This window comes from Microplitis mediator, chromosome 8, assembly GCF_029852145.1.
Source record: "Microplitis mediator isolate UGA2020A chromosome 8, iyMicMedi2.1, whole genome shotgun sequence".
Taxonomy (NCBI): Eukaryota; Metazoa; Arthropoda; class Insecta; order Hymenoptera; family Braconidae; genus Microplitis; species Microplitis mediator.
In genome coordinates, this window is record NC_079976.1 from 6,963,118 (window position 1) to 6,990,931 (window position 27,814).

General features: G+C 28.5%; 5 protein-coding genes across 9 annotated transcripts; 3 read left to right on the plus strand and 2 right to left on the minus strand.

Annotated features, from left to right (window-relative positions):
- Nucleotides 1-3,836: 3,836 nt before the first annotated feature.
- On the minus strand, nt 3,837-6,826 carry LOC130673523 (uncharacterized). The gene is made up of 3 exons (XM_057478545.1): nt 6,483-6,826; nt 5,882-6,410; nt 3,837-5,146 (listed from the first exon to the last, which is right to left on the minus strand). The coding sequence occupies exons 1-3, from the start codon at nt 6,591-6,593 to the stop codon at nt 3,837-3,839; spliced, it is 1,950 nt and encodes a 649-aa protein (XP_057334528.1). The 5' UTR covers nt 6,594-6,826.
- Nucleotides 6,827-8,127: 1,301 nt separating this feature from the next.
- Nucleotides 8,128-10,682, plus strand: LOC130672996 (poly [ADP-ribose] polymerase-like). Of its 2 annotated transcripts, XM_057477836.1 has the most exons (3): nt 8,128-8,380; nt 8,558-8,888; nt 8,975-10,682. In XM_057477836.1, the coding sequence occupies exon 3, from the start codon at nt 9,052-9,054 to the stop codon at nt 10,402-10,404; it is 1,353 nt and encodes a 450-aa protein (XP_057333819.1). In that variant the 5' UTR covers nt 8,128-8,380; nt 8,558-8,888; nt 8,975-9,051; the 3' UTR covers nt 10,405-10,682. The 2 variants fall into 2 exon arrangements, with proteins under 2 accessions (XP_057333819.1, XP_057333820.1); XM_057477837.1 differs by lacking the exon at nt 8,128-8,380 and having other exon boundaries at nt 8,391-8,888.
- Nucleotides 10,683-16,554: 5,872 nt separating this feature from the next.
- On the plus strand, nt 16,555-18,714 carry LOC130673270 (poly [ADP-ribose] polymerase 1-like). The gene is made up of 2 exons (XM_057478238.1): nt 16,555-17,108; nt 17,194-18,714. Exon 2 carries the CDS (start codon nt 17,271-17,273, stop codon nt 18,615-18,617), a length of 1,347 nt encoding a protein of 448 aa, XP_057334221.1. The 5' UTR covers nt 16,555-17,108; nt 17,194-17,270; the 3' UTR covers nt 18,618-18,714.
- Nucleotides 18,595-21,446, minus strand: LOC130673271 (uncharacterized). Of its 2 annotated transcripts, none has more exons than XR_008990860.1 (3): nt 21,086-21,446; nt 20,544-20,789; nt 18,595-20,453 (listed from the first exon to the last, which is right to left on the minus strand). XR_008990860.1 is itself a non-coding variant. In XM_057478239.1 (3 exons), exons 2-3 carry the CDS (start codon nt 20,667-20,669, stop codon nt 20,141-20,143), a joined length of 423 nt encoding a protein of 140 aa, XP_057334222.1. In that variant the 5' UTR covers nt 20,670-20,789; nt 21,086-21,290; the 3' UTR covers nt 18,595-20,140. The 2 variants fall into 2 exon arrangements, 1 of the variants encoding a protein (XP_057334222.1); XM_057478239.1 differs by having other exon boundaries at nt 20,560-20,789; nt 21,086-21,290.
- LOC130673269 (uncharacterized) lies at nt 20,763-27,582 on the plus strand. Of its 3 annotated transcripts, XM_057478236.1 has the most exons (9): nt 20,922-20,998; nt 21,073-21,135; nt 21,222-21,810; nt 21,889-22,019; nt 22,121-22,325; nt 24,872-25,024; nt 25,139-25,321; nt 25,493-25,783; nt 25,872-27,582. In XM_057478236.1, exons 3-9 carry the CDS (start codon nt 21,322-21,324, stop codon nt 26,616-26,618), a joined length of 2,199 nt encoding a protein of 732 aa, XP_057334219.1. In that variant the 5' UTR covers nt 20,922-20,998; nt 21,073-21,135; nt 21,222-21,321; the 3' UTR covers nt 26,619-27,582. The 3 variants fall into 3 exon arrangements, with proteins under 3 accessions (XP_057334218.1, XP_057334217.1, XP_057334219.1); XM_057478235.1 differs by having other exon boundaries at nt 20,763-20,998; nt 21,073-21,810; nt 25,875-27,582; XM_057478234.1 differs by having other exon boundaries at nt 20,773-20,998; nt 21,073-21,810.
- The last annotated feature ends 232 nt before the right edge of the window (nt 27,583-27,814 follow it).

Sequence of the window (27,814 nt, forward strand, 5' to 3'; positions counted from 1 at the left end):
GCATTTTATGAGCCTCTGCTTGAGCTCAAAAAGACCGAAATAAAGTACATTTTACTGAAAAAGTTGATTTTTGAACGACGATATTTTCGAAACTAAGTAACCGTACGTCCATCTGAAAATGATCATAATAGTTTCCAAAGACTTTGAAAAGTCGAGATCTAATGAAAACTGGGTTTTTTAAAATCTAACTGAAACCAATAACTTCCCTTATTTTGAAAATTTTTAATTTCCATAACGGGAAATATACATAGTATAAGAATAATAATTAGCAAAAAAAGTATATTATGAGCTTTTTACTATCTTGTACACTCTCACAAAACGTTAAAAACTATTAACTGATAAGACTCTACCAGTATATTAAATTAAATAAAAGTTAATTGGCGATAATCACTCATATTAGACTTGAAAATCCTTAATATCTAGTGTTTTGAGTCTACAAATATAAAACTTTATTTAATTATCCACCGCAATTAAGATAAGAATATTAATTGGAAACAATTATTATTAATTAACTTTGTCTAAATTTATTGATTATCTTTTGTTATTACTAAAACTAATACATTAATTTTTAGTAAACTAAAAAGTACATTAACATTTTTTTATAAAAATGAAATAAATAATAATAACAACATTGATAATAATAATAATAATTATAATAATAATATCCATTTATTAAATTTAATTACTACCATCCAGGTCGCCATGATGTATTAGGAAAATTGCTATCATTAATTTTGTCCATCAATTCTTGAGTTGCATAATCGGCAATAACGATCGATAAAGCAGGATGACGAATTTCGAAATTCTGTGTCATCAAACGATTAATTGGCTGAACGCAGATCTTTTTAAAACTATGACCACCGTCTCTAGCAATAGTACGACGATCATTTACACCATCATCCAGAGAAATATCATATATAGAACATTTAAAATTACTGTAAGCGTTTGCTGGTAAGAAGAATTCAGGCAGAGGAGGCAATAAATAGGCATATTTAGTACCAAATGAAATTACTTTGACATCTTGAAGTTGACAATATTTTTTAATATTAAACGTACATTCACTAAATAATTCATTCTGACTAGCTAATAAAATTTTACCACGATACATTCCAATAGTGCCATTATGTTCCCAATTTTTTACTAAACGCTTTCCACCCTTAACATAATTAATGTAATAATTAATAATATGACAATTACTTTTAGTAACATCATATGTTGGAGAATGTAGTTCACGTAAAAACATAATTATAAATTCACCAGGATTTTCACCAAGAAATTTATCTAGGTGCTCCAAAAGATTTGCAAATGTAATTTTTATAAAAACATAGCCCGCGTAAATTTTAAATAAATTTGATTGCCGGCGCACACCAATATCCAAAACACGAATTCCATACTTTAATTGTTGCACAATATTTAAATCTTGTGTTTGTAAGCTTTGTACACCGATACTGTACGATAACGACGAATGAGTACCGATAAGTGTAATATTATTTAATTTTTTTGAATCTGGCAATCTTACTAAATATTTAGGACGATGCAAATATGGTCTGTATGCATTTGAATATCTACGACATGAACTACACATTTCCACAAAATTATTTGATACTATTGAGTACAATAAAATTATACAAATAATAAACCACTCAGACGACATTTTAATCAACTTGATTTTACAACAAAATATAGTTTACTGTTCTAAAAACTTTTTTTTTTATTTTTTGTCTTTCTATATCTCAACTCTATCAAGTATGAGTTTAATGTTTTTTTTATCGTGCTCACTTTTATTAACAATGATTCTATAAATATCTCTTGATTCATAAATTTACGTTACACCAACTATTCGAAAGAGTTATCAAATTTACAGCATTAAATTTTACCATCAAGATCGCCATGACGTATTAGGAAAATTACAATCATTAATTTTGTCCATCAATTCTTGAGTTGCATAATCAACGATAACCATCAATAAAGCAGGATGAAAAATTTTTAATTTCTGTGTCATCATATGATTGATTGGTTCAAGGCAGATCTTTTTAAAACTGTGGCCACCATCTCTAGCAATAGTACGACGATCATTTACACCATCATCCAGAGAAATATCATATATAGAACATTTAAAATTACTGTAAGCGTTTGCTGGTAAGAAGAATTCAGGCAGAGGAGGCAATAAATAGGCATATTTATTACCAAATGAAATTACTTTGACAGTTTGAAGTTGACAATATTTTTTAATATTAAACGTACATTCACTAAATAATTCATTCTGACTAGCTAATAAAATTTTACCACGATACATTCCAATAGGGTCATTATGTTGCCAATTTGTAACCAAACGCTTTCCACCCTTAACATAATTAATGTAATAATCAATAATATGACAATTACTTTTAGTTACATCATACGTTGGAGAATGTAGTTCACGCAAAAACATAATTATAAATTCACCAGGATTTTCACCAAGAAATTTATCTAGGTGCTCCAAAAGATTTGCAAATGTAATTTCTATGAAAACATAGCCCGCGTAAATTTTAAATAAATTTGATTGTCGACGTACACCAATATCCAAAACACGAATTCCATACTTCAATTGTTGCACAATATTTAGATCTTGTGTTTGAAATCTTTGTACACCGATACTGTATGATAACGACGAATGAGTACCAATAAGTGCAAGATTATTTAATTTTTTTGAATTTGGCAATCTTACTAAATATTTCGGACGATGCATGTATGGTCTGTATGTATCTGAATATTTACGACATGGAAAACACATTTCTACAAAACTATTCAAAACTATTAAATACAATACAATTACACAAATAATACACCACCCAGATGACATTTTAATCAAAATTGTAATAACCAATTTGATTTTACAAAAGAATAAATCCTACTGATTTACACAAGTTTTTTTTTTATATTTTTTAAGTCTTTCTATATCTTAACTCTTTTTATCATCGAGTATGAGTTAAATGTTATTGTTATCATCAGTAAAGTCGCTATTAATATTTTTATCGCTCTATAAGTTAGTGTGCTCTAAAATTGCTGCTATTAGTAATTACAATTAAAATGGTGAGCCAATATCTTAAAATACTGATTCTAATTTATCTAAAATACATTAATTAACAATAATAAAAAAATCCCATATCCCTAAACATGACATTACGCTTTTTACTTCTCCACGTTCCTACTTACTACTTATTATTTCCCGTCCTTTTTTTTTTTGTATTCATTAAATCCAAAACTACAATGTGTCTAACGACAATAAATAGTCGCGATGATAGAGTTCAACGTGTAGATTAGAGCTTTACTCATTGGCAAAATATTCTAGTGCGGATGAAATATTAAAAACACTGTGGAAGGTCCATCAGAGTTTTAATACGCTTAGGGGGTTCGGATGTTTGTGGATCCTGGCTTGGTATTTTATGCTGTAACGCGAGATTTCTTCTTTAACTGTGGCAACATGTAGACCCTTGTGGAGTGTTTTGTTGGATACAAACCACGGTGCGTTGATGATGGCTCTGAGAGTCTAGGATTGAAATCGCTGAAGGATTTCGACGTTACTAATGCTTGCGATGCCCCAAAGTTGGATGCCATAGGTTCAAATTGGTTTTAGGATGGTCTTATAAAGCAATAGCTTGTTTTCAGCGGACATTTGGGACTTCCTGTCGATCAGCCAGTACATTCTGTTTAATTTGATGTTGAGTTCGTTTCTTTTTGTGGTTAGATGTTTTTTCCATGTTAGTCGTCTATCGAGATGTATTCCTAGGTATTTGACTTCTTTAGCAACTGGCTAATTTCCCGCCCTTAAAAAAACTTTTATAATTTCTAATGATCTAAACATATTCATTGGAAACAAAAATTCTGCCATCAACAAAAACTAATTTTTGTCTTAAGTTGAATAGTCTTTTCCGAGTACCCAAGTTACTATAAGCAAAATTTACCACCCATTCAATCCCAAAAGCTATTCCCGAAATAAACAAACCACCTGCTAAAAAAATAAACGCAAATAATAGATCATCAATTGCCAATTGTTTATACTGTGTTGCAGTTTCAATATTTTCAATCATTTTAATTTTTCTTAACGGAATATATAATCCCTGGTTATCCCAATAATCAAGAATTCCAAATTGTTTCAACCTCACAGCATATTTTTCAATTTTTTTTTTCAATGACCAATTAATTCTCGTCGAGTATTCAAAATATGATTTGAATCTTAAATTATGTGAAACATACAAATTATATTTTAATGCCGCATCTAATTGACGAACACTAAATGCAATGCAAGCATTACTTGAATCATTTAAAACTTTATCGTAACAATCGAAATTAGAGTAATCAATAGTATGTAAATATTTATTTTGATCCGAAATTGACCACAATCCAAGACTAATAATACTACTATGCAACACTGGATTATAATAAACATGATACTTTAATTCAAGTAAATCTCTTAGCACATTTACGTTTCGTCTTTCGGGTTTAGCTAAAGATGCTGAAATATTTCCTTGAATTGTAGGAACCCAAGTAAATACCGATAAAAAGCTTACTAAAAAAATAATACGCAAAGACAATTTATCCAAAGGAGTAATTAAACTTGTGCTAATAATTAGTCTTAGAATATCTATAAGTGCTTTACCATACTGATAATTATTATTAACAGTAATGATTAAAAATGTAATAAATAATACAATAAATATTATGACGATTATTCGGTAATTATTACTATTGAAAACTTCATCAAAAGCAGAGATGAAGCTGCGCTTTTGCGTGAGGATTAAAAAGCCATTTTCCATATACGAATTCAAAACATCAACGCGATGATCGAAAGAGTCACTAAGAAATCGTTTATTCATACCGAGATCGTGGGAAGTATTAACGAAAACGGAAACAAAACCGTCGGTTGGATTTTTAGCGTAAAGACTGTAGTGCTCGTAATTAATTAACGGAGTTACATTTAGATAAGTGAATAATGTACGAAAAAATATTGCGTATCCGTAGGGAAATTTATCTTGTAAACTGGTGACGTTGTAGATTTTATTAGAAGTAAAGTTTGACTTCAGAATAGGGTTACCTATGACAGTTATAGGATGGCCATTGAGAAATTTCGTTTTATCGAAGGTAACATTGGGGCATGTTATTTTTTCTGTAATTGAATTCATTTTAAATAGATAATGGTTATAATTGTTGTTGTTACCTGGGTCAAGAATAAAACTTGATTCAGGCTCGCTTCACCTTATTTTCTTTTGAAATTATCGATTTGCCAACGATTTTCCGATATGGTTTCGAGTTTTTCGACTTAAATTTAATTTTTGTCGACTTTTAGGGCTTATTTTCATCTTGGATTGAGCTTAATCGTCTTCACTTCGAGCACGACAGTTACTCTGCTTAAAAAATCCGATAGATTCTTATAGCTGTATGTATAAGGCCCTATACTTAACTATAGCACTTCTTATAGAACGAATTCATTCTTATAAAATTTCTATGGGATTTTATGAGAATCTAATGGATTCTATGAGATTTTCTAAGCAGGGTATTCACTTTACTTTGGACTTCCTGAACCAGGTCGAAAGCAAGCAGTATTTTTTAGTGTAAAATGTGTTTTTCGCGTTTCATTTCAGTTTTAAATTTTTCGCCTTGTAATTTAAGCCGAATAAATCTAAACCAAGTGAATTTCGACTTGATTTTGACTTTTTCGTCTTAAATCGTGACTAAGTTAGCCAGTTAAGTCTAAACCAATGCGAAAACTCAATGTATTTCATATCTCCGAAAAAAAAGTCGAGTTTGTTTTGTAAAAAACGGCTCTAAATTTGGACTAGTTCAACCGAGTCTAAATCAAGTTTTATTTTTAACCCGGGCAGAGAAGTATTGATAAGGATACCTTTGAGATATGGCTGCTTAAAGAGCGTCCATCGCTCATTAGGTTTATCAACCAAAGGGAATACTTCTTGCCACGGATAGGGTGCGTAATTTGTAAATGGATTGTAAGTATATATCAATATGAGCTTTGTGTCGTCATTTCCAGCAGTAGGCTGATCAGGACAAATGTAAAATGATGACAGTAAATCCATTTCCCATAGCAATTCCAGCACTTTTGATGACGCATCGTCATCACAGTTCTTGTTGTCACTACTGCTGATGATTAAAAATAGTGACGCGATATTCCACGACGGCAAGGACTTTAATTTGTGTAGAGTAGCTTCAAGTTTTTGAACTGAATTCGCTGGCAATATGTAGCTTGGTAATGAATTAGGAAATAGTAGTGTATTATTTGATTTATAGTTATCGTCAATTATAATCACGTTTAAATTAATCGAGTGCCATGATGCTTGCTGGTATACATCAATCAAGTCTGCTGTTGTAATGACAGTATTAAGACGATCAGAGAAACATGACTCAAGTGTCTCTCCCTATTGATTATTTAATTATCAATAAATGAATATTTCAAATGAGTAAATTATTTATATTAAAAATTTAGTTACCATTTGCTTTTGAATTTCTAAAGAATATGGAGGTACTAGACCATTTCCTATGTCAATTTTATTGTTGATAATCAGGTACATAAGCCACAAAATTTTTATAAACCATTTCATTATGATTAAATTTCTTTAATGTACATGTGGAGTATTAAGTGTTGAATTATTGCAAGGATTTGTTTTAGTTGTTGTATGTTCAACAAAGTTTGCAAAAATACTTGTATTTGAACAATCGTTGCCTTATTTAACATATTGCTATTCAACATCGCGTGAAGTACTAGCGTTGATATTAAAAAATTCATAACTAATATCCATGTACGTGTAATTCACCGCACGCTCTTTTATAAATAATTTAATTATTTATATAAAGTGCAGTATTATTGTGAAAAACACGTCAGTGAGTTTCATGGTCAACAAAATATTAATTTTTAATTATAATGAAATTTAATTTTTATGCAAACTTATCAAAGTAGCCATTGATAAATTTTTGTTATGCAGCAAATTATTATATTGGATTTGTAATTATGAAACTAAAGATAACCGCATTAATTTTACGCGTATAATTTACTTGGTTATTTTTAAATGAACCATAATTGCTTTAAATTTTTTGAATTTTATACAAATACTTACCTACGTATAATTCTTTTGTTCATCATCTTTTTCAGGAGAGTTCTTGAATCTTGACTCTAATCATTTTAAATAAACAGGACACACTTTTTTTTACTAATGAAAGTTAACAGACAATTGACAATTTTCGGATTTTTTTTTCAACAGATCAATTACAAAAAAAAAAATTAAAAATATGCACATGTAGAAAATTAGAAAAACTACAAGTGCAATTTTTTAAAACTTTTTTTTTTTTTATAATTTATCAATTTGAAAAAATTCCGAAAGTTATTAGACGTCAGCTAACTTCAGTATCATATTTTTTTTTTGTAGTTTCAATTTCAATATTAATTGTGTTAATTTCGGTCTGGGCCTTTTGGTGACATGTAATTTAAAATCACCATAAAAATTCCTTATGTCTTGTTACATTTAGCGTATTTTTAAGTTCTGAATTAAGGGTGAGCAGAACTAACCGATTTTCACTTTCCAAATTACGTCTTGAATAATTATGTCACTGAATGATAAAAATCTTCTGAAAAAGTATATGTCATACATTTTTTCGGAAGCTATAAAAATTGCTGTAATAATAATTGATTTGTAATTAAAAAAAGTAAAATCCAAAAATTTGGTTAGTAAGGCTCAGCCTTAGGGGTCAGTTTTTTTTTTTAATCCGACATTTTTATTTAAGCCGAGTTTAAAGAACTGCCAACATAATAAGAAAGAAAGTAAACAATGAAGTGAAATTGCTCATTAATGAATACTGTGAACGTGTATAAATTTTTTTAATTTTAAAAATGTATGTTCAAGTATATGTGTTTTGAAAATAATAACCTAAATTTAAAAAAAAGTGAAAGTATTAAAAAAAAATATTAATAATGAATAAATAAAGTTAAGAATTAATTAAATATCTCGGTTTAAAATACTGGCTCTTAAATTTGAAAATTTAAATAAATACTGACAGAAAAAAGTTATGATAAATGCACTTAAAAAAATTTTTGTGTATATATATTTTTAAAAAGTTATTCAAAAAACAAGTAATCCGTCAGTAAAAACATTAAAATTGTCAGATGTCTGCTACTTTTCAACATCATGATTAAATAAATAAATATACAAGCAATCATAATTTAATTTCGAATTTAAAAATATTCAGATTAAAATAAACTGGCCCTAAGTGATAAACAAAAAATTCTAATATTTATTCATCATCCGAATATTTAAAATTAATGCTACAATTTTTCTAACCTATGATAATTAAATCATCAAACAGCTGACAATTTGTATCGACAAAATTAAAAAATGTATGTAAATAATTAAAAAAATTTTTGATATAAATTTTATAAAATTAATTTCTGTTCATATTTAATTTATTAATTTAAAAAATAAAATTTTAAACTCACCGCTGATTTCACTGTCATTCTGACCATTTTAAAAGATGCAGTTACTGACCTCCCATATTTCAATTTTTTCATCATTAGGCCATTTGAGAAGCTTTTGGGATAAAGTAAAACTACTTAACCCAGATATAAGATGGCGCTCATGTAGTTTTTGACCAGTTGCCAAATATCTTGATCCTTTATCGCCATTTCGCATTTTCTCAAAGTCATGAGTCAGCAGTCGTTGTCTCAAATTCGTGGCTTTGTTTTTAATAAATTCATTTCCTCCTGCCTATAGTGCAATTAAAAAAAAAACAACAAAAAATTGACTGATAGTGAAACAAAAATATCAAATAACTACAATTTAATATTTTGAATATAATTGTGTCATACTCAATACAATATATAATCAAAATATATATTTTTGATACTGGTAAGCACTAAAAATTTCAATATTAAATCAGCATCAGTACAGCAAAATTATCACGTGTTAATATATATATGTATTTTTTTTTTCAGCTACAAGACAAGTATTAATTTTATGAATCATTAATTTGGTCATATATAACGTATTTAAAATAATAAAAATATATAAAATGGATGAACTTGAGCAAGAAAAAATACATGACGCAAAAATAAAGGAATTAATTGAGAATTGCTCAGCATTAAAAATGGATCCAGCGCTAAAATCAAAAGCTTATGTGTACACGACACCTGAAAAAAGATATTCAATGATTTGGACAAAAGAAGAATCACAAAATGGCGAAAAAATGTATTATTATTATAGAGTGCAAATACTTGGACTATTTGAAAACGATCATAACGAAGAGAAAAATTATATACTTAAACAAAATTGGGGTACTTTTGATACTGTTAATCATCGCACACGTTCTGAATCATTACCACTGTCATTTTGCATTACAAAATTCATGATTCAAACAACCGAACGAAGTAGAAATTATGTGTTTGCTAAAATAAAAGATAATGATATTAATAATAGTGAATTACCATTATCAATTCGTGAGCTTATCATAAGATATATATTTGACATTGATTTTTTGAAAAGAATGATGGAAGAACATACATTTGATGTTAAAAATATAATAATTGAATTCATTACAATAACAGATGAATTTAAAGATATTAGAACTAAATTATCTAATTATCGATCAAAGAATTATGCTCTGGCATCAGCCACAGACGCTCAACTTGAAGCTCAGTATAAAATAATACGTGAATTTTTGAATAAAAAAATTACATGTCAATCCAATGGTGATGATAATAATAAAACTTTTAGTTTAATGAATTTTTATTACAAGCAATTGCACACGACAATAAATGTACTCGATAGGAATGATGAACGTTATAAAATAATTGTAAAATATTTTGAAAACACTAAATCAGAGAACCATAGTCACATGCGATTAACTATAGATAATGTTTTTGTCATTGAAAGACCTTGTGATAATGACAGATATACTAAAAATTTGGAAAATAAGAAACTACTTTGGCATGGGACCAATGTCTCTAATGTTCCGTCAATTTTATATGAAGGTTTTAGAACAACTAAAGCTCGACATGGAATGTTTGGTACTGGAATATACTTTGCAAATTCAGTATCCAAATCAGCAGGTTATTGTGAGGCTGGAAAGCACGGTGTTATATTTTTGTGTGAAGTTGCGTTGGGTAACGTTATGGGATGTCATGGACCACAATACGGTATGAATATTTATGAAGAATTACCAGAAAGGTTTAATTCAATTTGCGGTAAAGGTATGTGGTCACCTGACCCAAGTGATAGTGTTACTATTGATGGAGATGTTGTTGTACCTTGTGGTAAACTTACCACATCTTATTCAACTGGTACTACTTTACAGCATGATGAATTTATTGTTTATAATCCAGCGCAAATAAAAATGCGTTATCTTGTATCAGTCAATTTTAAGTAATTTTTTTTTATTTGTATCATTGTAAATCTAAGTGCGTTGCAAGTTATTATTTTAATCCATTAATCATTAGGAAAAATGATTCAAAACAATTTAATTTTAATACTATATAGATTGACAGTCATCATTGAGTAAATCACTTTCTTTAATCAAGGACATTAAATATGTTGCCACACTCGGGTAAAAAAAATATATATAATTTTAAATTAATGATGAATATATATCTATATAGTATTAAAATTAAATCGTTTTTTTAAATCAGGGAGTATTTATGTACAATTACATATTATTATATACAATTATATATATGATTATATAAAAAACCATTATATATATTATTTATAACTACGTATTATTATATCTAATTATATATGGGTCATATATGAATTGCATATAATTTTATATATGTAATTTTTTACCCAGGCAAACAAAACAATATTTTTTTTAGTCACTTAAAACACATTCCACGGTGTGTTAAACATTTATAGTTAAATTACTTTTTATGTGCTATTAATACAAAAAAAAAGTATTATTAATATTTTAATATTTAAATTTTAAACGTAAATAACAATACTTTAATTTTAATTCATGTGAATGAACTTTTTTATTTTCATAAGTAATAAATCTTCTGTAGTGATTAAATGTATGGTAATAAATATTTTAATAAATAAAGAAATAATTGATAAATTTATAAAGTACGGAGTTATATATTTTAAACTTATTTTTTTAAACTTTTAGTTGTTACATTTAGCCAAGAAAAATATTCAATTAATTGAATAATATTATTGAGGATACTTATATATACATATTTGGCAGTAAATAAGCAAAAACGTGTCCACTTATAAAAGATCGATTTTAAAATTTTAAATTTTTGTACCAAATAATTCTTTAGTAACTAAAAATTTTGTTTCGATAAGAAACTTTTATTTTTTTTTAAATATTAAATCAAAACACAATTTAATTATATGGGAATAAACGTTTTGGAAAATCGAGTTGAGTTTAAATATTAAATCGTCAATTAAGATAAAAATTAAAGTAATTTTCTCACCTCCGGGCGGAAAGCGTCAACTTTCGTCCCGCTGTGCAAAACGAAGTTGCCACTTTCCGCCTCCGTCGAGGAGAAAAATAGTATACACTCCTCGGGAAGTAAATAAGAAAGCCTCAGATCACATGTTTGTTGACCTCGGCTTCGCCTCGGCCAACAATTACATGTGATCTGAGACATTTCTTACTTTACTTCCCTAGGTGTGTAATATACTATTGGTACATTCTTGCAAAAATGCTATTTAAAGTTTTCTTATTGCAAGCATTTATATAATTTTGAAAATGAATGTTTTGAAAATAATAACCCAAATTAAAAAAAAAATGAGTGTAAATAATTAAAAAAGATATTGATAATAAATAAATATAGTTAAGAATTAATAATCGATTGTAAAAACTATAAATAGGGTAGAGGTACCGTTTCTGGTCACTTTAGTGCCAGTTTTGGACATGTGAAAAATTTTAATTAATTAATTCGTATAAGTCACAATCAGATGATTAATTTTTTAAAAGTGTTTAGAAATACTTTTGTCCCAATATTCAAATGGAAATTTTATGTTACTCTTTTTCATCAATTAAAATAAAGTATTAAATCTCCAAAAATGGAGCAGTGGCGACAAATGGTACCTCTACCCTATCTCGGTTTAAAAAACTGGCTCGTAAATTTAAAAATTTTAATAAAATACTGACAGAAAAAAATTTTTATAAAAGCATCTGAAAAACTTTTAGTAATATTTTTGTGTTTACATATTTTTAAAAATTTATCCAAAATACCAATGGAATTTTCAAAAAGTCAACTTTTAAAAGCTATCTTAAAGTTCCCTGTGGAAAAGCTCTCATAAATTCTGATAAGATATTGAATATTTTTTATGAGAATCTATGAGCTTCGAAAATATCTATGAGATTTAAAAAAATTCTCATATGAATTTTTATGAGAATCTATGAGTCAAAGCTTTTGATGTGTTCCTATCATGATTTCCGTACTAGATTTTTAAAAGAATGAGTAAGATTTTTTAATTTATGAGATTTTGTGACTCGAATTCCGCCAACGATTATGAGATTGAATAAGTACTTTCACTTCTATAAGATTGTTACAGTTTATTCTAATCTATTTTCAATAAGAATTGATCAGGCGAATTCCAATGTTATAATACTTACAAAATCTCAATAAGATTATTTTTTTATATGAAATTTCCAGAATTTATAAGTTTTAGTAAGAGTTATCCTAGGAGATAATATCTTATTGAATATCATAAAATATTTGTCATATTTTATGAGAAAATATTTAACATGTATTTCTTCGAAAATTTATGAGACTGAATCAGGAATCACATGGACAAATGCAGACCTTTTTCTCATAAAAATTTTATGAGAATTAGTAAGAAAATCTATAATCGAATTAACTTGTAAAAACTTAAAAGATTTAATTTTAATTTAAAAGCTATGTGATTTATGAGTTTTTGTAAGTTTTAGTTAGAAGGCTATTACTTATAAAATATTATGGAGTACTTATGAGATTTTATAAATAATTTCCATTCACATAAAATATTAATTTTATCAGATTCATTCAAAAATAATTGCTTAACTTCATTTTTTTTTTATAAGAATTTACACCAAAAATACTAATATTATCACTATTTCTTGTACTTTAAATATTTTAACTGTTCGGAGATGAGTGAAAATATAAGTTTCTATGTGATTTTTTACAAACCCAGTAATTTATCTTGCCCCATTTTTTTTTTTTTTTGGTGCATTATTTTTTTGTAGCGATATTGCATTTTTTTGGTTAAACAGAATAAAATTTCTCGGAACAAGTACTATTCTTTTCACGCAAGTTTTTTTGTATTCTCCGAACAAAATAACAAAAGTTGCTTAAGCCAAGAGAAAAAATTTCTCGGGAGAAAAGATCGATATGGAGAAGGGGAAAGTCACCGGTGCTAGGTAGCAGCAGCGGGAGTAGTTCGGTGCTCGCCACGAGATCGCGCCTACGATTTGTAGTGTCCCTGGTAAGACATTTATTTCAGAAGTGTTATATTCCAAATTTCAATACGATTTTATTCGAGTACTCCTCTGTCATTTAACAGACCAACAAGTACCTGTTTGGGTTGTACTATAGTATATCCCATAATACATCATGACTTTAATATTTAATATTAATATTTACTTGAGTAATTTTTGATGAATAAATAAACGGATTCAATTTCATAGATTTTTCGTGAATAGATTGCTAAAGATTTTCCGCGTAAATACTCATACAAATATTCTTGAGTATACATAATAGAAACTTTTTGAATTCATGCTAAAAAATTCAATCATTTAGCATATAAACTATATGGAAAATAACTGTACTCACATTAATTAATCAGTATCAAATCTTGTATGATTACTTCAGAAATCGTCTCATACAATCTTATTCATTTCCAAAATCTACTCAATTGTAAACTTTACATTTTTCGAAAACTTATAAATACTTATACTCACAATATTACAGCTTCTGTTTCTTATAGATTCTGATAATTTATATGAGAATTTAAAGAAAAAAATTTTTTGGATGCACCATCTATGAGAAAATAATTGTATCAGAATTTTTGAGATTTTTCGTGGACAAATACTGATCGTTTTCTCATAGCCAATTTTTTTTATGAGATTTTATAAGACCTTTTCCACAGGGTTACTAAAAATATGTTACCAAAACGTAATGACCGTGAAGTTAGCCGACACCCGCCATTTTAAAAATGAAAAAGCTTATAACAATAGAAAAAAAAAAAATTTTCAAATTTAAAACGAATGCTCGTGTAGATTTTTCAATTTTCTAGGCGAGTATTTTTATAAAAAGATTAAAAAATAAATACTCGAGATACAATTTGAAATTAAATTTTAAGATTACTTATTTTGTATTCAAAAAGTTTTACAAACCTCATTACTTTTTGATTTTTTTATATAATTTTTCGAAATCTAAACGAGTATTTTTTTATTTTTCACTTTTCCAATTTTTTAATCTGGAAATTAACCGTTTTCGAATAAAATGTCTTGTAATTTAAAAGAAAACAAAAATTTTGAAATTTCGAAAAAATACTCGTGTAGAGTTTTCAATTTTCTAAACGAGTATTTTTTTTAAACGATCAAAAATACTCGAATTGTTATTTTAAATAAAAATTAATTAATGAAAATATCAATTATAATTTTTTTTTTATATTATATTTTTCAAATTATTAAAATGATTATAACTCGGACTTTAGCGACTTGACTCGTAGGACTTTTTTCGAAGGCAATAAAATTTCCTATAAAATTTCTATCAACATTTTTGATGTACTTTCATTGGTTTATGTTCTGCAAGCCAATAAAGGTCAATTTCATAGGAAAAATGAGTTCCGCAACGGACACGTGAAACAGCTGGAATTACAGCTAAGTAACTATGGGCACTTTTGAAGAACACCAAATGCCCTACAATTTGCGACCAAAACCGCCTTGATATCATGAAACGCAGCTGAGTATTAGAAAGTTAAAAAAAAAGTAATTTAATTTACGTGTATTTTAAATGGGAAATCTTTGAAATCTAATGGCAAGTACTTAGCATTGGAATTAAGAGCTCATATTTGGTGAGAAATTTTTTTTTCGATGAAGATTGCTCAATCTAGGATTCTAATATTTTTTTTCCTCCGGTATTATCTGTTACTTTCGATTGAAAGAGTCTCAGAAATCGCCAGTTGAATTCTCTGGAAATCCCAGAGAAATCCCATAGAAATCCCATAGACAAATTCTCTGAAAATCCCAGAGAAATCCCATAAAAAATATAGACCCAGCACTCGGAGATTTAAAAAAAAATAGAATTATCGCAAGTTAAATTCTCTGGAAATCTCAGAGAAATTCCATAGAAATCTCATAGAAAATATAGACCCAGCACTCGGAGTTTTAAAAAAAAATAAGAATTATCGCAAGTTAAATTCTCTGGAAATCCCAGAGAAATCTCATAAAAATCCCATAAAAAATATAGACCCAGCACTCGGAGTTTTTAAAAAAAAAAGAATTATCGCAAGTTAAATTCTCTGGAAATCCCAGAGAAATCCCATAGAAATCCCATAGAAAATATAGACCCAGCACTCGGAGTTTCAAAAAAAATATAGAATTATTGCAAGTTAAATTCTCTGGAAATCCCAGAGAAATCCCATAGAAAATATAGACCCAGAGATTTGAGATTTTGCTTGAGCACTTAAAAAAAAAAAACTTTTGCGGAAATGAATCACCCTGATACATATATATATATATATATATATATATATATATATATATATATATATATATTGTTTTCTTTTAAATTACAAGACATTTTATTCGAAAACGGCTAATTTCCAGATTAAAAAATTGGAAAAGTGAAAAATAAAAAAATACTCGTTTAGATTTTGAAAAATTATATAAAAAAATCAAAAAGTAATGAGGTTTGTAAAACTTTTTGAATACAAAATAATTAATCTTAAAATTTAATTTCAAATTGTATCTCGAGTATTTATTTTTTAATCTTTTTATAAAAATACTCGTCTAGAAAATTGAAAAATCTACACGAGCATTTTTTTTAAATTTGAAAATTTTTTTTTTTTCTATTGTTATAAGCTTTTTCATTTTTAAAATGGCGGGTGTCGGCTAACTTCACGGTCATCAAAACGTAATATAAAAAATGTTAGCAGATAGTTATCATAAAATAACGTGATGAACGACGACAATTTGGGGATAAATAAAAGTTACCAATTTAATGCTGACAATTTGTTATCCGAAAATGTCAACTAAATGTTGACTTTCTTACGTTATTTAAAAGAAAACATTGAGTTGTCAACGTTTTGTTAACTATTTTAAGCAAAAATTTTGTTATATTTTAATGTAAGCTTTATTTTGACAACTGACAACTAAAAAATGCTGTCATTATTTAAATTATTTTTTGATGACTATTTTATTTACACTGCCATTTTGAAAATGATGTCATTCGCGTGTTTAACAAGTCGATCGTTTTACATCAAACAGTAAGTCAACGTAAAAACATTCAATTTGTTAACGTACAGAAAAAATTCTGAATCTTACAGATCAGTATAATAAAGTTGTCATTTTTTTATTTTTTTGGTATCAAAAAACTAATTGCTGTTTGTTAACAAAACTTTACAAAGTGTTATCAAAAAATTATCATAAAAGTCATTTTTTCCAAACAAAAAAAACTTTTAGCTGAACATTAGTAGTGATATTTGTTGGAAAAAAAATCTACCTTTTTACATCGCAAAATAAATGATGACATTTTTTTTGATAACTTTTTTTTAAAACAAAAGTTTTTTGCTATTTGCCCACTCTTGGAAAGTCTTTTGGGATAACGTAAAACTATTTATCCCAGATATTAGATGGCGCTCATGTAGTTTTTGACTAGTTGCCAAATATCTTGATCCTTTATCTCCATTGATCTCCATTTCGTATTTTCCCAAAGTCATAAGTCAGCAGTCGTTGTCTCAAATTCGTAGCTTTGTTTTTAATAAATTCATTTCCTCCTGACTACAGTGCAATTAAAAAAATACAACAACAAATAAACTGGTAGTAAAACAAAAATATCAAATAACTACAATTTAATATTTTGAATATAATTGTGTCATACTCAATACAATATATAATCAAAATATATATTTTTGATACTGGTAAGCACTAAAAATTTCAATATTAAATCAGCATCAGTACAGCAAAATTATCACGTGTTAATATATATATGTATTTTTTTTTCAGCTACAAGACAAGTATTAATTTTATGAATCATTAATTTGGTCATATATAACGTATTTAAAATAATAAAAATATATAAAATGGATGAACTTGAGCAAGAAAAATTACAAGAAGCAAAAATGAAGGAATTAATTGAGAATTGCTCAGCATTAAAAATGGATCCAGCGCTAGAATCAAAAGCTTATGTGTACACGACACCTGAAAAAAAATATTCAATGATTTGGACAAAAGAAGAATCACATAATGGCGAAAAAATGTATTATTATTATAGAGTGCAAATACTTGGATTATTTGAAAACGATCCTGATCAAGATTATATACTTGAACAAAATTGGGGTGCTTTTGATACTATTAATCATCGCCAACGTTCTGAATCATTGCCACTGTCAGTATGCATTAAAAAATTTAACATTCAAGCAACCGAACGAAGTAGAAATTATGTGTTTGCTAAAATAAAAGATAATAATATTAATAATAGTGAATTACCATTATCAATTCGTGAGCTTATCATAAAATATTTATTTGACAGTGATTTTTTGGCAAGAATGATGGAAGATCATACAGTTGATGTTAAAAATAAAGTAATTGAATTAATTAAAATAACAGATGAACCTATCACTATTAGAACTGAATTATCTGCGAATCAATCAAAGAAAAAGCGTTTTGAACTTAAAATCACAAAACTTGAAGCTAAGTATGATAGAATACGTGAATTTTTGGACAAAAAAATTACATGTCAATCCAATGGTGATGATAATGATAATAAATCTTTTAGCTTAATGAATTTTTATTACAAGCAATTGAACACGACAATAAATGTACTCGATAGAAATGATGAACGTTTTAAAATAATTGAAAAATATTTTGAAAATACCAAATCAATGCACCGTGATCAATTGCAATATAAAATAGATAATGTTTTTGTCATTGAAAAACCTTGTGATAATGACAGATACACTAAAAATTTTGAAAATAAGAAATTACTTTGGCATGGAACCGGACCTTCTAATATTCCGTCAATTGTATATGACGGTTTTAAAACACCTGCAGCTCCAAGGAGTTTTTTTGGTACTGGAATATACTTTTCAAATTCAGTTTCCAAATCAGCAACTTATTGTGGTTTTAGAAAAGACGGTGTTATATTTTTGTGTGAAGTTGCGTTGGGTAAAATTATGGAATCTCATAGTCATTCATACACAATGAATACTAATAAAGAATTACCATTTGGAGTTAATTCAATTTACGTTAGAGGTACGTGGTCACCTGACCCAGATGATTGTGTTACTATTGATGGAGATGTTGTTGTGCCTTATGGTAAGCTTGGGATAGAAAATTCAAATTCTCGTTTTTCAAATCATGATGAATTTATTGTTAATAATCCAGCACAAATAAAAATGCGTTATCTTGTATCAGTTATTTCTTATTAAATTTTTTTTTTATTAATTTAAATCCAAGTGTGTTACAAGTTATTATTTTAATACACATTAAATGTATTGCCACACCCGGGTAGAAAAAATCGCATATAGATTACGATTTATATATAATTAAATGACAGTTTATTTATTACTTAGCTAATTATATTTAATTACATATAATTAGATAAAATTGTATATAATTAATGTATGATTAATAAAAGGCACGGAAGTTTGTGCTCAACAATAAGAATAAAAGAAAAGAATTCGCGCAAATTTCCCTGTATCAAAATGATGATCGCGAGCAAATTCACGTGAATTAACTCAAAAGATATATTCAAATATCGAATGTCATAAAAGAACGTCGAAATTAAGATTGTAAAAAAAATATGTCAATAAGACAATCAGAAAGATAATTAGCAACCCTGATTAAACGATTGAATTCGACCGAATTAAAAATTTTAATTCTGTTAAATTCGGTAACATTCAAAATCTGAATAAAAAATTCGCGGATTATTTCCCAAATAAACACAAGTACATCAATTTAAAAAATTCTAACACGGTTTAATTTAAAACGATATTCAGAAAAACAAAAATTATTTTGTAATGAAACAAAATAAAAACGATTTAAAAATTTTGAATTTTTTAATTTAGTTTAATTCGGAGTTAGAACCAGAAATTCGAGGATTATTTTTGAATTAAACAGAATAAACCCGATTTAAAAATTTTAAATTTGTTTTAATTCAGTTTAGATTGGAGTCAGAACCAGAAATTTGAGAATTATTTTCTAATTAAATAGAATTAAACCGAATAGAATTATTGAAATTCTTTTCAATTTGGATAAATTCTGGTTTTCCTGCCGAATTAACAGAAATTATCTGAATTATATAGAATTAAAAATTCAATTCTGTTTAATTCGATCGAATTCAGTTGTTTAATCAGGGAAGAACACCATAAAGACAATTAGCAAGACAATCAGGAAGACTTGCAAATTGTCTTGATTATATATAAAAAAAAACCCATTATATTTATATATAATTACATTGGGCTATTTTCTATAAATACTTACATACATATTATTATATCTAATTATATATGGATTATATATTACTAGATATGAATTGCATATAATTATGTATAATCAATAGGATGGTCCTTATTTTGAGAATTTTTGAATTTTTTTTTATGATAGTCCTAAATTGCTTCCAAATAAATGAAAAAAAATTCCTGTCAATTTACAGCCACGGCAGCCAAAGTTTTAAATGGAAAATACGTGTATTTAATACCGCTATAATTTCAAGACAAATTTTATTTTAAAAAATTAAAAAATTTTTTATTTTTATGTTTTCAAAATGGCCTCTACGTTACTACTTATCTACGTCTTAAGCCTAGTGTATTCAGAGGTATTTCATCAGCAATACATTCGATATAAATTGAATTAATTTTTTAAAAAGATTCTCATAAAATTTCTGAATTATTTATCATATTATTAAAATAATTAAAATAAAAACATTATTAATTATTCGATAATCATAAAACTATTTATATATAGTCTGCTGCAACATATTGTTTACGGTATATTGAATATGATCCTTTATAATATTTGCTGTATATATTTTTGGTGCAACGAAACCACCAAAACCTTCAGTACCTCTTTTAAATAATCCAATACCGCCCAATGGAAAACTGGGATCTGTTACTACTTCTTGCGAATCAAAATATGGATAAACACTTTGTCCAGCATCTTTAGCTAAATCTGATCTTGCGAATTTAACAATTCCTTTTTGTAGAACCGGTAAACTAAATAGTGGTTTAAGTGGATCATCAAGATCTGTTCTTGCTCGACCAAAGCTATAATTAAATAATCAATTATATTTAATTATTAATGAGTTGGTTGTATTGAAGCAGTAAAATAAAAATTAAGTTAATTGAAATACATACATATTGAAATACATACATATTTTCTCGATGAACAGTTCCCGGAGTCATCCAACCGGCTCTGTCGAGATCTAATTTACCAGTACTCCAATTAAATGGAGCGGCCATTATATCTAAGCCTATTGCCATGAAGAATAGATAACAGGAGACCGAATGGTATAGGCGATTCGTCCGTTTCTACGTCCTCAAAAAAGTGTAGAGATCATAGTTCTTATTTTCGCCACTAGCAGCAGTCCGAACTCCAACGTACTGAATTATTATTATTATTTTAGATTGAAACTGATAGTTGATAATTTCTGCCATTGTTCAATTTGTGATATAAAAATTGTTTTTTTTTATAAACAATTAAAATAATGGGACGGTGTTGTGTAGTAAATGGTTGTTTAAGTGGTCGTAAAGTGCAAGAAGACAAAAATATTTTACATTTACGAAAACATCGCTTATTCAAAGTGCCAAAGGTAAGTAACCTCAAAAAAAAATTACGCCAATTTATTTTCAATTATTTTGTTAATCATTTTTTTCTCAAAAAAAGAAGCCAGACTTACTGGAAAAATGGAGCACAGCAATTGGCCAAGAGTTGAAATCAACAAACTGTGTTTGTGAATTACATTTTAAAAAAACTGATATTATTAAGTTAGATAGCACAACGTTACCAGATGGAAATGTTTTTGTATCTGACAGGTGCAGAGCTACAATAAAACCAGGTGCAATACCTCACTTAAATGTAAATCAATGTTATGATAGTGGCTGCGATAATGATAATTTATCAGTTATCAATTCTATGGACATTGTTGATGACGAAGTCAACGTTGATGTCCTTCAAGAAAATAATTCCTTATTAATACAGCCTGTTGTCAATAATTTAGAAAATGTAAACGCTATAAAACATGCTGATCTTTTTTGGCAAGATTATATTTTAACTACTTCTATCGTAGATGATCCTATATTATTGAATAATGTTGTTGATAATGAAAATAGGAGTAATATAAACAATAATGGCATGAGTAGTGTTCATTACCCAAGTGATAATTCTGTATCAAACAGTGAAAGTGTCTTATTAATTTCTGGAAATTGTAATGTAGAACTTAAAAATAATAATGATCAGCAGTTATCTGTACATGATATTTATAATGCATTAGAAGTGAAACCTTTACCAAGGAATTGGAGTTGGACGTTTGATCATAACCAAACTATAATACTATCGTATTTAGATTCAACTTGTTTCAAACTTAAATGTCATCTAAAAATAAAAAACGATTTAACAGTTACAGTAAGTTATTTCAATTTATTATTAGAAAGTTTTAAAACAGCCGTATTATTTTACTAACTTTTATATTTTATTTTCTAGATTGTAAATGCGTGTACAGACGTATGTATCGATTTATCTGAAGAAATTCCACAAATCGAAACTGTTTGGGAAATTTTAAATAAAGCTGAAAATTATTATTTTTGCAGTGGAACCGGATATAATGAAAACAAGTAATCTTATTTGTTGTTTAATAAATTTTTATTTAATGGATTCATTATGAAATACAGCCAAATTTTGAAGCCATTAAATAAAAAATTTTTTTAATTTTAAGAGTTTCATCTGGTTGTAAAGGTATTCTGTCATCTGATGAATATAAGAAAAAAATGCCACTATACCGATGCATTGCTTGTCGACAAGCAAGACAAAATATACAAAACCGGAATAATAAACAAAGTAAAGATTTTAAGGGATTATATAATAGTAAAAAGATTGAATTGGTTTTAGAGAAAAAAAAAATAAGACGTCTCAGTGAAAAGGTATATCAATTGTTTGTATTTGTCTCATTAATATTATGTTGAAATGTTAATTTCCAAGAAATAGATGTTTTTATCTGATAACATCTTAGAACTAAAATTTTATGACTATTGATTTCGCAGTGGTTAAATTCTTCTATTGATAATTACTGTTGGCTTAATTGTTTTTTTATAAATCATAAATAAAAACTTTAGAGTCTTAAGAAATTTGTATGAATAATTTTAAGTAATTTAACATGTAAATCTGACATTGCTATAATATCTATATCAGGATTTAAATGCTTTGTTATCATCCAAAAATTTTAACATTAATAATTTTCCTTTTATTACAATCTTTTGTGTCTCACTCTTGCACTCTAGCAATCATATAATTCTTTAGTTGTCGTTGTCTTTAAATTGTTTTCAGGTTTTTATATACATCTATCTAATGTTTTTCTTAAACAAAGTACAAAACACTGCAACTTCATTATACATGTTATTGGTAATCATTTCGTAAAAAGTACACATTATAGAAGATTCAATATTTATCCGAAATGTCGATTTTAAACTCAATATATTGTCGCAAACATAAATTAAGTTTAATGTTCAACGAAAAATAAGTCGCATATTTCAGCTTTTTCAGTTAATTCGATCATGCTCGCTAATTTTTTTTATCATTGATATTTTTTAATAATATTGTTATTGATAAAAATTTGAGCATTATTCTAGTTTTATAATTCGTTAATATTTGGTTGTTAAGATACTTGACTTTCCTTAATTTAGAATGAAACTTTAAAAAGTAATCTTTTGAAAATGAAAGACGATTGTGCCGCTTTAGAAGAAACAACATTATTAAAAAAAATTTCGGATTTACCACCTCTACAGCAAGAAGCTGTGCGTACTTGTTTCAATGCGGCGAAAGCGACTAACGCTAAACAGCGCCGATATTCGACTGAGTGGGTATACGAATGTCTCTTAATGCGAATTAAAGGCAGTGCATTATATGATCAGATTCGAAAAAAAGAAATTCTTCCACTTCCTTGTAAAGACACTTTGAATCGGTATATTCAAAAACTAGATAGCGCGTTCGGTTTCCCTAAAGCCGTCTTCGACACACTAAAACTTAAAGGTTCACGTATGGAAGAGTATCAAAAACGGGGTATTATAGCCATCACATTACACAAAATTCATGCGGGATTGTATCTAACAAATACCTTCAGCATTTTGTTTCAAGTATTACTAATCACAGTTTGATAATTGCTTTATAGCCATTTCATCAACAAAGTTGGAGTTTACTATTAAAAAAACAATATTTCCTGAAGTATCACACGTCTCCTTTTCTTCACTTTCCTGTGCTTTACTTAATCAATGTATACTTTCTCTTGCTGATGTTTCTTTATATAATCTGAAAATATTTTTTTATTCATACTAAAGCTTACATTAACTCATATATGATATATATTTTGATTTAAAAGCTTGTAAACTTACACGAAATCTATATAACTCATGAGTCAGTAAACGGTAGAAACTTCTCATTCGAAAATTGCTTATCAAAATCTGCAATAAATGGGCGCTTGGATTGCTCTAGTGTTTGGATTTGTTATGTATTAACCAAATATTTTTTTCTCAGGATCTTTGCTACTTGATGAAATTGGTTTGAGTGAAGGGATTGCATTAAATCGCAAAACATTAAAATTAGATGGTTTTGTGAATTTAGGAGATTATACTCCAGATCATCTTAAAAGCACCCCAGCTGACCATGCACTAGTGTTTATGTTCCAACCTTTTCAAGGTCACTGGGTCCAAGTAGTCGGGCAATTTTTTAGCAAAAATGCTGTGACTGGTGATATTCTGCACAAATTGATTATTGAGTGTGTGATATTGCTCGAAAAAGCTGGTTATTATGTTGATGCGATTATTTGTGACGGAGCCCAATGGAATCGTGGTGCGTGGAAATTATTTGGAATATCTGATGGTCAATGTAGTTGTGAGCATCCTTATGATTTTGGACGCCGGCTTTGGTTTATTTCTGATTTTCCACATTTACTGAAGTGTCTTCGAAATAAAATTTTGGAAAAATTACAATTTTGGGTAGGATATCTACCCTCGCATTTTTGAATCACGGTGGAAACACGGTGGGTTTGTTCCATTTTACCACTGTGATTACGCGGTGAATCTACCGTGATTCCACGGTGGGTTGCCCACTGTGTATACACGGTGTTCCCACTGTGATTACGCGGTGGATACATCGTGGAACCACGGTGGTGAAATAGCAAAAAACCACCGTGGAATCACGGTGAATGCACCGCGTAATCACAGTGGGAACACCGTGTATACACAGTGGTCAACCCACCGTGGAATCACGGTGGATACACCGCGTTATCACAGTGGATACACTGTGTATACCTGGTGGTGAAATGGAACAAACCCACCGTGTAACCACGGTGGATCCACGGTGTTTACACTTCCACGGTGTTTCCACCGTGATTCAAATCTGCGAGGGTACTTATTTGACAAAAATTATTTTACTAGAATGCTATAATTAAAAAACGTATGAATTTTGGTTGTAGACTCCAGATGGTATAGTCAAGAAATCTCATTGGATTGCATTATTAAAATACGAAGGACATTTAAATATGAATTTGAGGATGGCTCACAATTTATCAATGCATAATGTCAATCCACAAGGCTTCACAAAAATGAATGTACCTCTTGCTATCGAGGTAAAAATTCTTAATATTAAAATTATCTATATTTTTGACGGTTACGCTCAGGTTAATTTTATTATGCTGCTAAAAGTAAAGTTTTATATTTATAAGAATATTTTTTGGATTTAGTTATTTTCTAAAAAAGTTCGAGCAGCTATGGAAACGCTTAAAAATGAACCAAATTGCCCGGAGTTGGAAGATAGCGACGCAACTATTGCGTTTATCACTAAAGTCGGGAATCTGATTAAAGCAATGATGTCAAGGACACCCATGGATGCTTTGAGACCTGATGATGAGAATCTGTCTAAAAAGGTATATATTTGCCCTCACCGAAATAAACAATCGCTGACTGCTAACGAAAAAATGCTGGAATAACAATTAACTAATAATTTAAACCGTGAAATTATACGTTTTTTTTTTGCTAATTTCATAATACATGAACATAATTATTGAGTAATTGATATTATTTTTTTTATTTTGTAGGCAATCGTTGAATTTATAAATTATTTACGTACATGGCAGTCAAAAGCAACAGAAGAAAAAGAAAAACAGAAATTGAAAGTAAAAAATGAAAAAGTAAAGAAAAGAAAAAGTAAAACAACAAATGATTTCGATGATATGAATTCCGATGATTTTTTTTTTGCAATTACCGCCAGTACTTTGTCAGGACTTTTAATCTCATTACAGTCGACTTTAGAATTATTAGATTTTCTACATGACAAATGCGGTTACAGTTATTTAATGACAGCTCGTGTGACGCAGGATATGTTAGAGGTATATATAAAAATCATAACAAATTATAAGACTAATTTTCAATTTAAATAAATGTATGGAGTTTTTAATATTGACACTTCTTTGATAGAAGTTTTTTGGGATAATCCGTAGTGCGTGCGGTAGTAATGACCATCCAGACCCCATTCTATTCGGACAAGTATTGCGCTTACTTTGTTCTTATTCTTTGGCAACTCCGCCTAAAGGATCTAATGTCACCGCTGGTGAACTACTTGAGTCATTAATCCAAACAAAAGAATCTTTAGCTGCTGCTGTTGCTCCTAAAAAAGATTGGTTGCAAAAAATTGACGAAATAATTGAAAACGGTTGCTCTGACGAGATATGCGCTGCTGAAAATGAAACTGAAAGTTCAGGTTACGTTGATAGTGTCACTGATAATGATTGTTCTATGAATTATGACCACTTATTCATTGATGATGACGATGATGATGATGATAATAATGATGATAATGATGATGATGATGATGAAGAAACAGAAAAAGATGCAAAAAAAAAAGAAATTGAACATGAACATTTACCAGATCCTCGATTGCAACACGATTATGATGTAGCTTATAGCAGCGAGTATGTAATTTCTTACATTGCTGGATATATAGCTAGGAAAATGAATAGATTCTCCAAATGTTTTGATTGTGTTCAATGTATGCAATCAAATAACCCAAGTGAGCGCGATAAATATATCAAAATTATGAGTGACGGCTACTTGATTTATCCTAGTGAAAATCTATTTGTTCTCATAGAACATTTAGAGAGAATAGTATTGACCACCGTTGGTACTAAGACCATTACTATTGATACTATGTGTTTTTTATCATAAAAAATATTTAAATCAAAAAGGAATGTCTAAATAAATTCATGATAAATTTAATAAGAACAAAACTAATGTCTTATTAATGATTGTATAATTTAATGCACTTCCGTTAGATTTTACAATACAAACAAAAGTAATTATAATGAAATTTAGGTATAAACTTAAATTGTAAAAAATGGTCAAGTTAAACGAACAATAATTCTTGGTTGTTATAAGTCGAAGTAAGAATACGGTTTAATTAGTACGGAGAGAACTCGGCGAGTCTCGACAAATGATATTTTGGATAATGGAGAGAATTCAAAAGAATCTCGACAGATCGGGTCAACTGATGGTTGATAACTAACTATGTCTTAAAAGAACGAACTTGAGTCTGAGTCCCCGATCGTGACGTCAGAGTCCCCAAGGGTGGGTGGGAAAAAGGTCAGCTGGGGGTGTCTTCGGAAAATTTGGACATCTGATTGGCAAGCGGAAAATAGACAGGAGGGGCAGATAGGCGAAGGAAGAAGGGTAGAACGAACGAGAGAAACTAAGGAAAGACCAATAAGGAAAGGAAAAGGATAGAACTCTCGAAGTACTGTACTACGGTAGAACAATACAAGAAACACATGGGCTTGAAGAAGGCATGGGAAAGTATTTTAGGATCGAAGGAGTAATAAAGTAATTTAGTTCAGCTGGCGGGACAGTGGTAAAAATGGATATTTTTTGGAGACTTAGGACTGAACCCTTGAGGATTAAGTCATAAATTATTAGTCTGTTTAAGTTTTTTGTTACTATCCGTACTTCGACATACAACAATTAGGATTTGATTTTAAATATAGAAAGCAAATACTGGACTTATGATAAATATTATTTAAAGGCACAAATATTTAAGCAAAGTTTGCCGAGAGAATAAAATTTAAACATTTGAAAATTCTCACGGACTTTAGCGACACAAAAATATATATAATAAAATATAATAATAAAAAAAAAACTACATTTATAGTCGCGTGAGCAAACACTATGTATCAAATTGCTAATGATCTTTCTAAATCAGAAATTCCTGCTTTAGTAGGATGTGATGAACATAAAAAAAAATTAACTAGGACCATTATTAATAATTTTTTGATTATGCGTGGACACTTTTTGGCAAAATCCTATAATAACAGAAATTGTGAAAAAAAAATGAAAACCAAAAGAAATCGAAAAAATGCCAAATTACTCTA

Coding starts and splice junctions, on each gene's coding strand:
- LOC130673271 (XM_057478239.1), bottom strand. CDS start 20,669: ATGGCAATAGGCTTAGATATAATGGCCGCTCCATTTAATTGGAGTACT. Junction 20,454..20,559: donor ACTGTTCATCGAGAAAATAT/GTATGTATTTCA, acceptor ATTTAATTATAG/CTTTGGTCGAGCAAGAACAG.
- LOC130673269 (XM_057478234.1), top strand. CDS start 20,894: ATGGGACGGTGTTGTGTAGTAAATGGTTGTTTAAGTGGTCGTAAAGTG. Junction 21,811..21,888: donor AAAACGATTTAACAGTTACA/GTAAGTTATTTC, acceptor TTTATTTTCTAG/ATTGTAAATGCGTGTACAGA. Junction 25,784..25,871: donor TGACGCAGGATATGTTAGAG/GTATATATAAAA, acceptor CTTCTTTGATAG/AAGTTTTTTGGGATAATCCG.
- LOC130673270 (XM_057478238.1), top strand. CDS start 17,271: ATGGATGAACTTGAGCAAGAAAAATTACAAGAAGCAAAAATGAAGGAA.
- LOC130672996 (XM_057477836.1), top strand. CDS start 9,052: ATGGATGAACTTGAGCAAGAAAAAATACATGACGCAAAAATAAAGGAA.
- LOC130673523 (XM_057478545.1), bottom strand. CDS start 6,593: ATGAAATGGTTTATAAAAATTTTGTGGCTTATGTACCTGATTATCAAC. Junction 6,411..6,482: donor TAGAAATTCAAAAGCAAATG/GTAACTAAATTT, acceptor AATAATCAATAG/GGAGAGACACTTGAGTCATG. Junction 5,147..5,881: donor TAAGCAGCCATATCTCAAAG/GTATCCTTATCA, acceptor ATTCAATTACAG/AAAAAATAACATGCCCCAAT.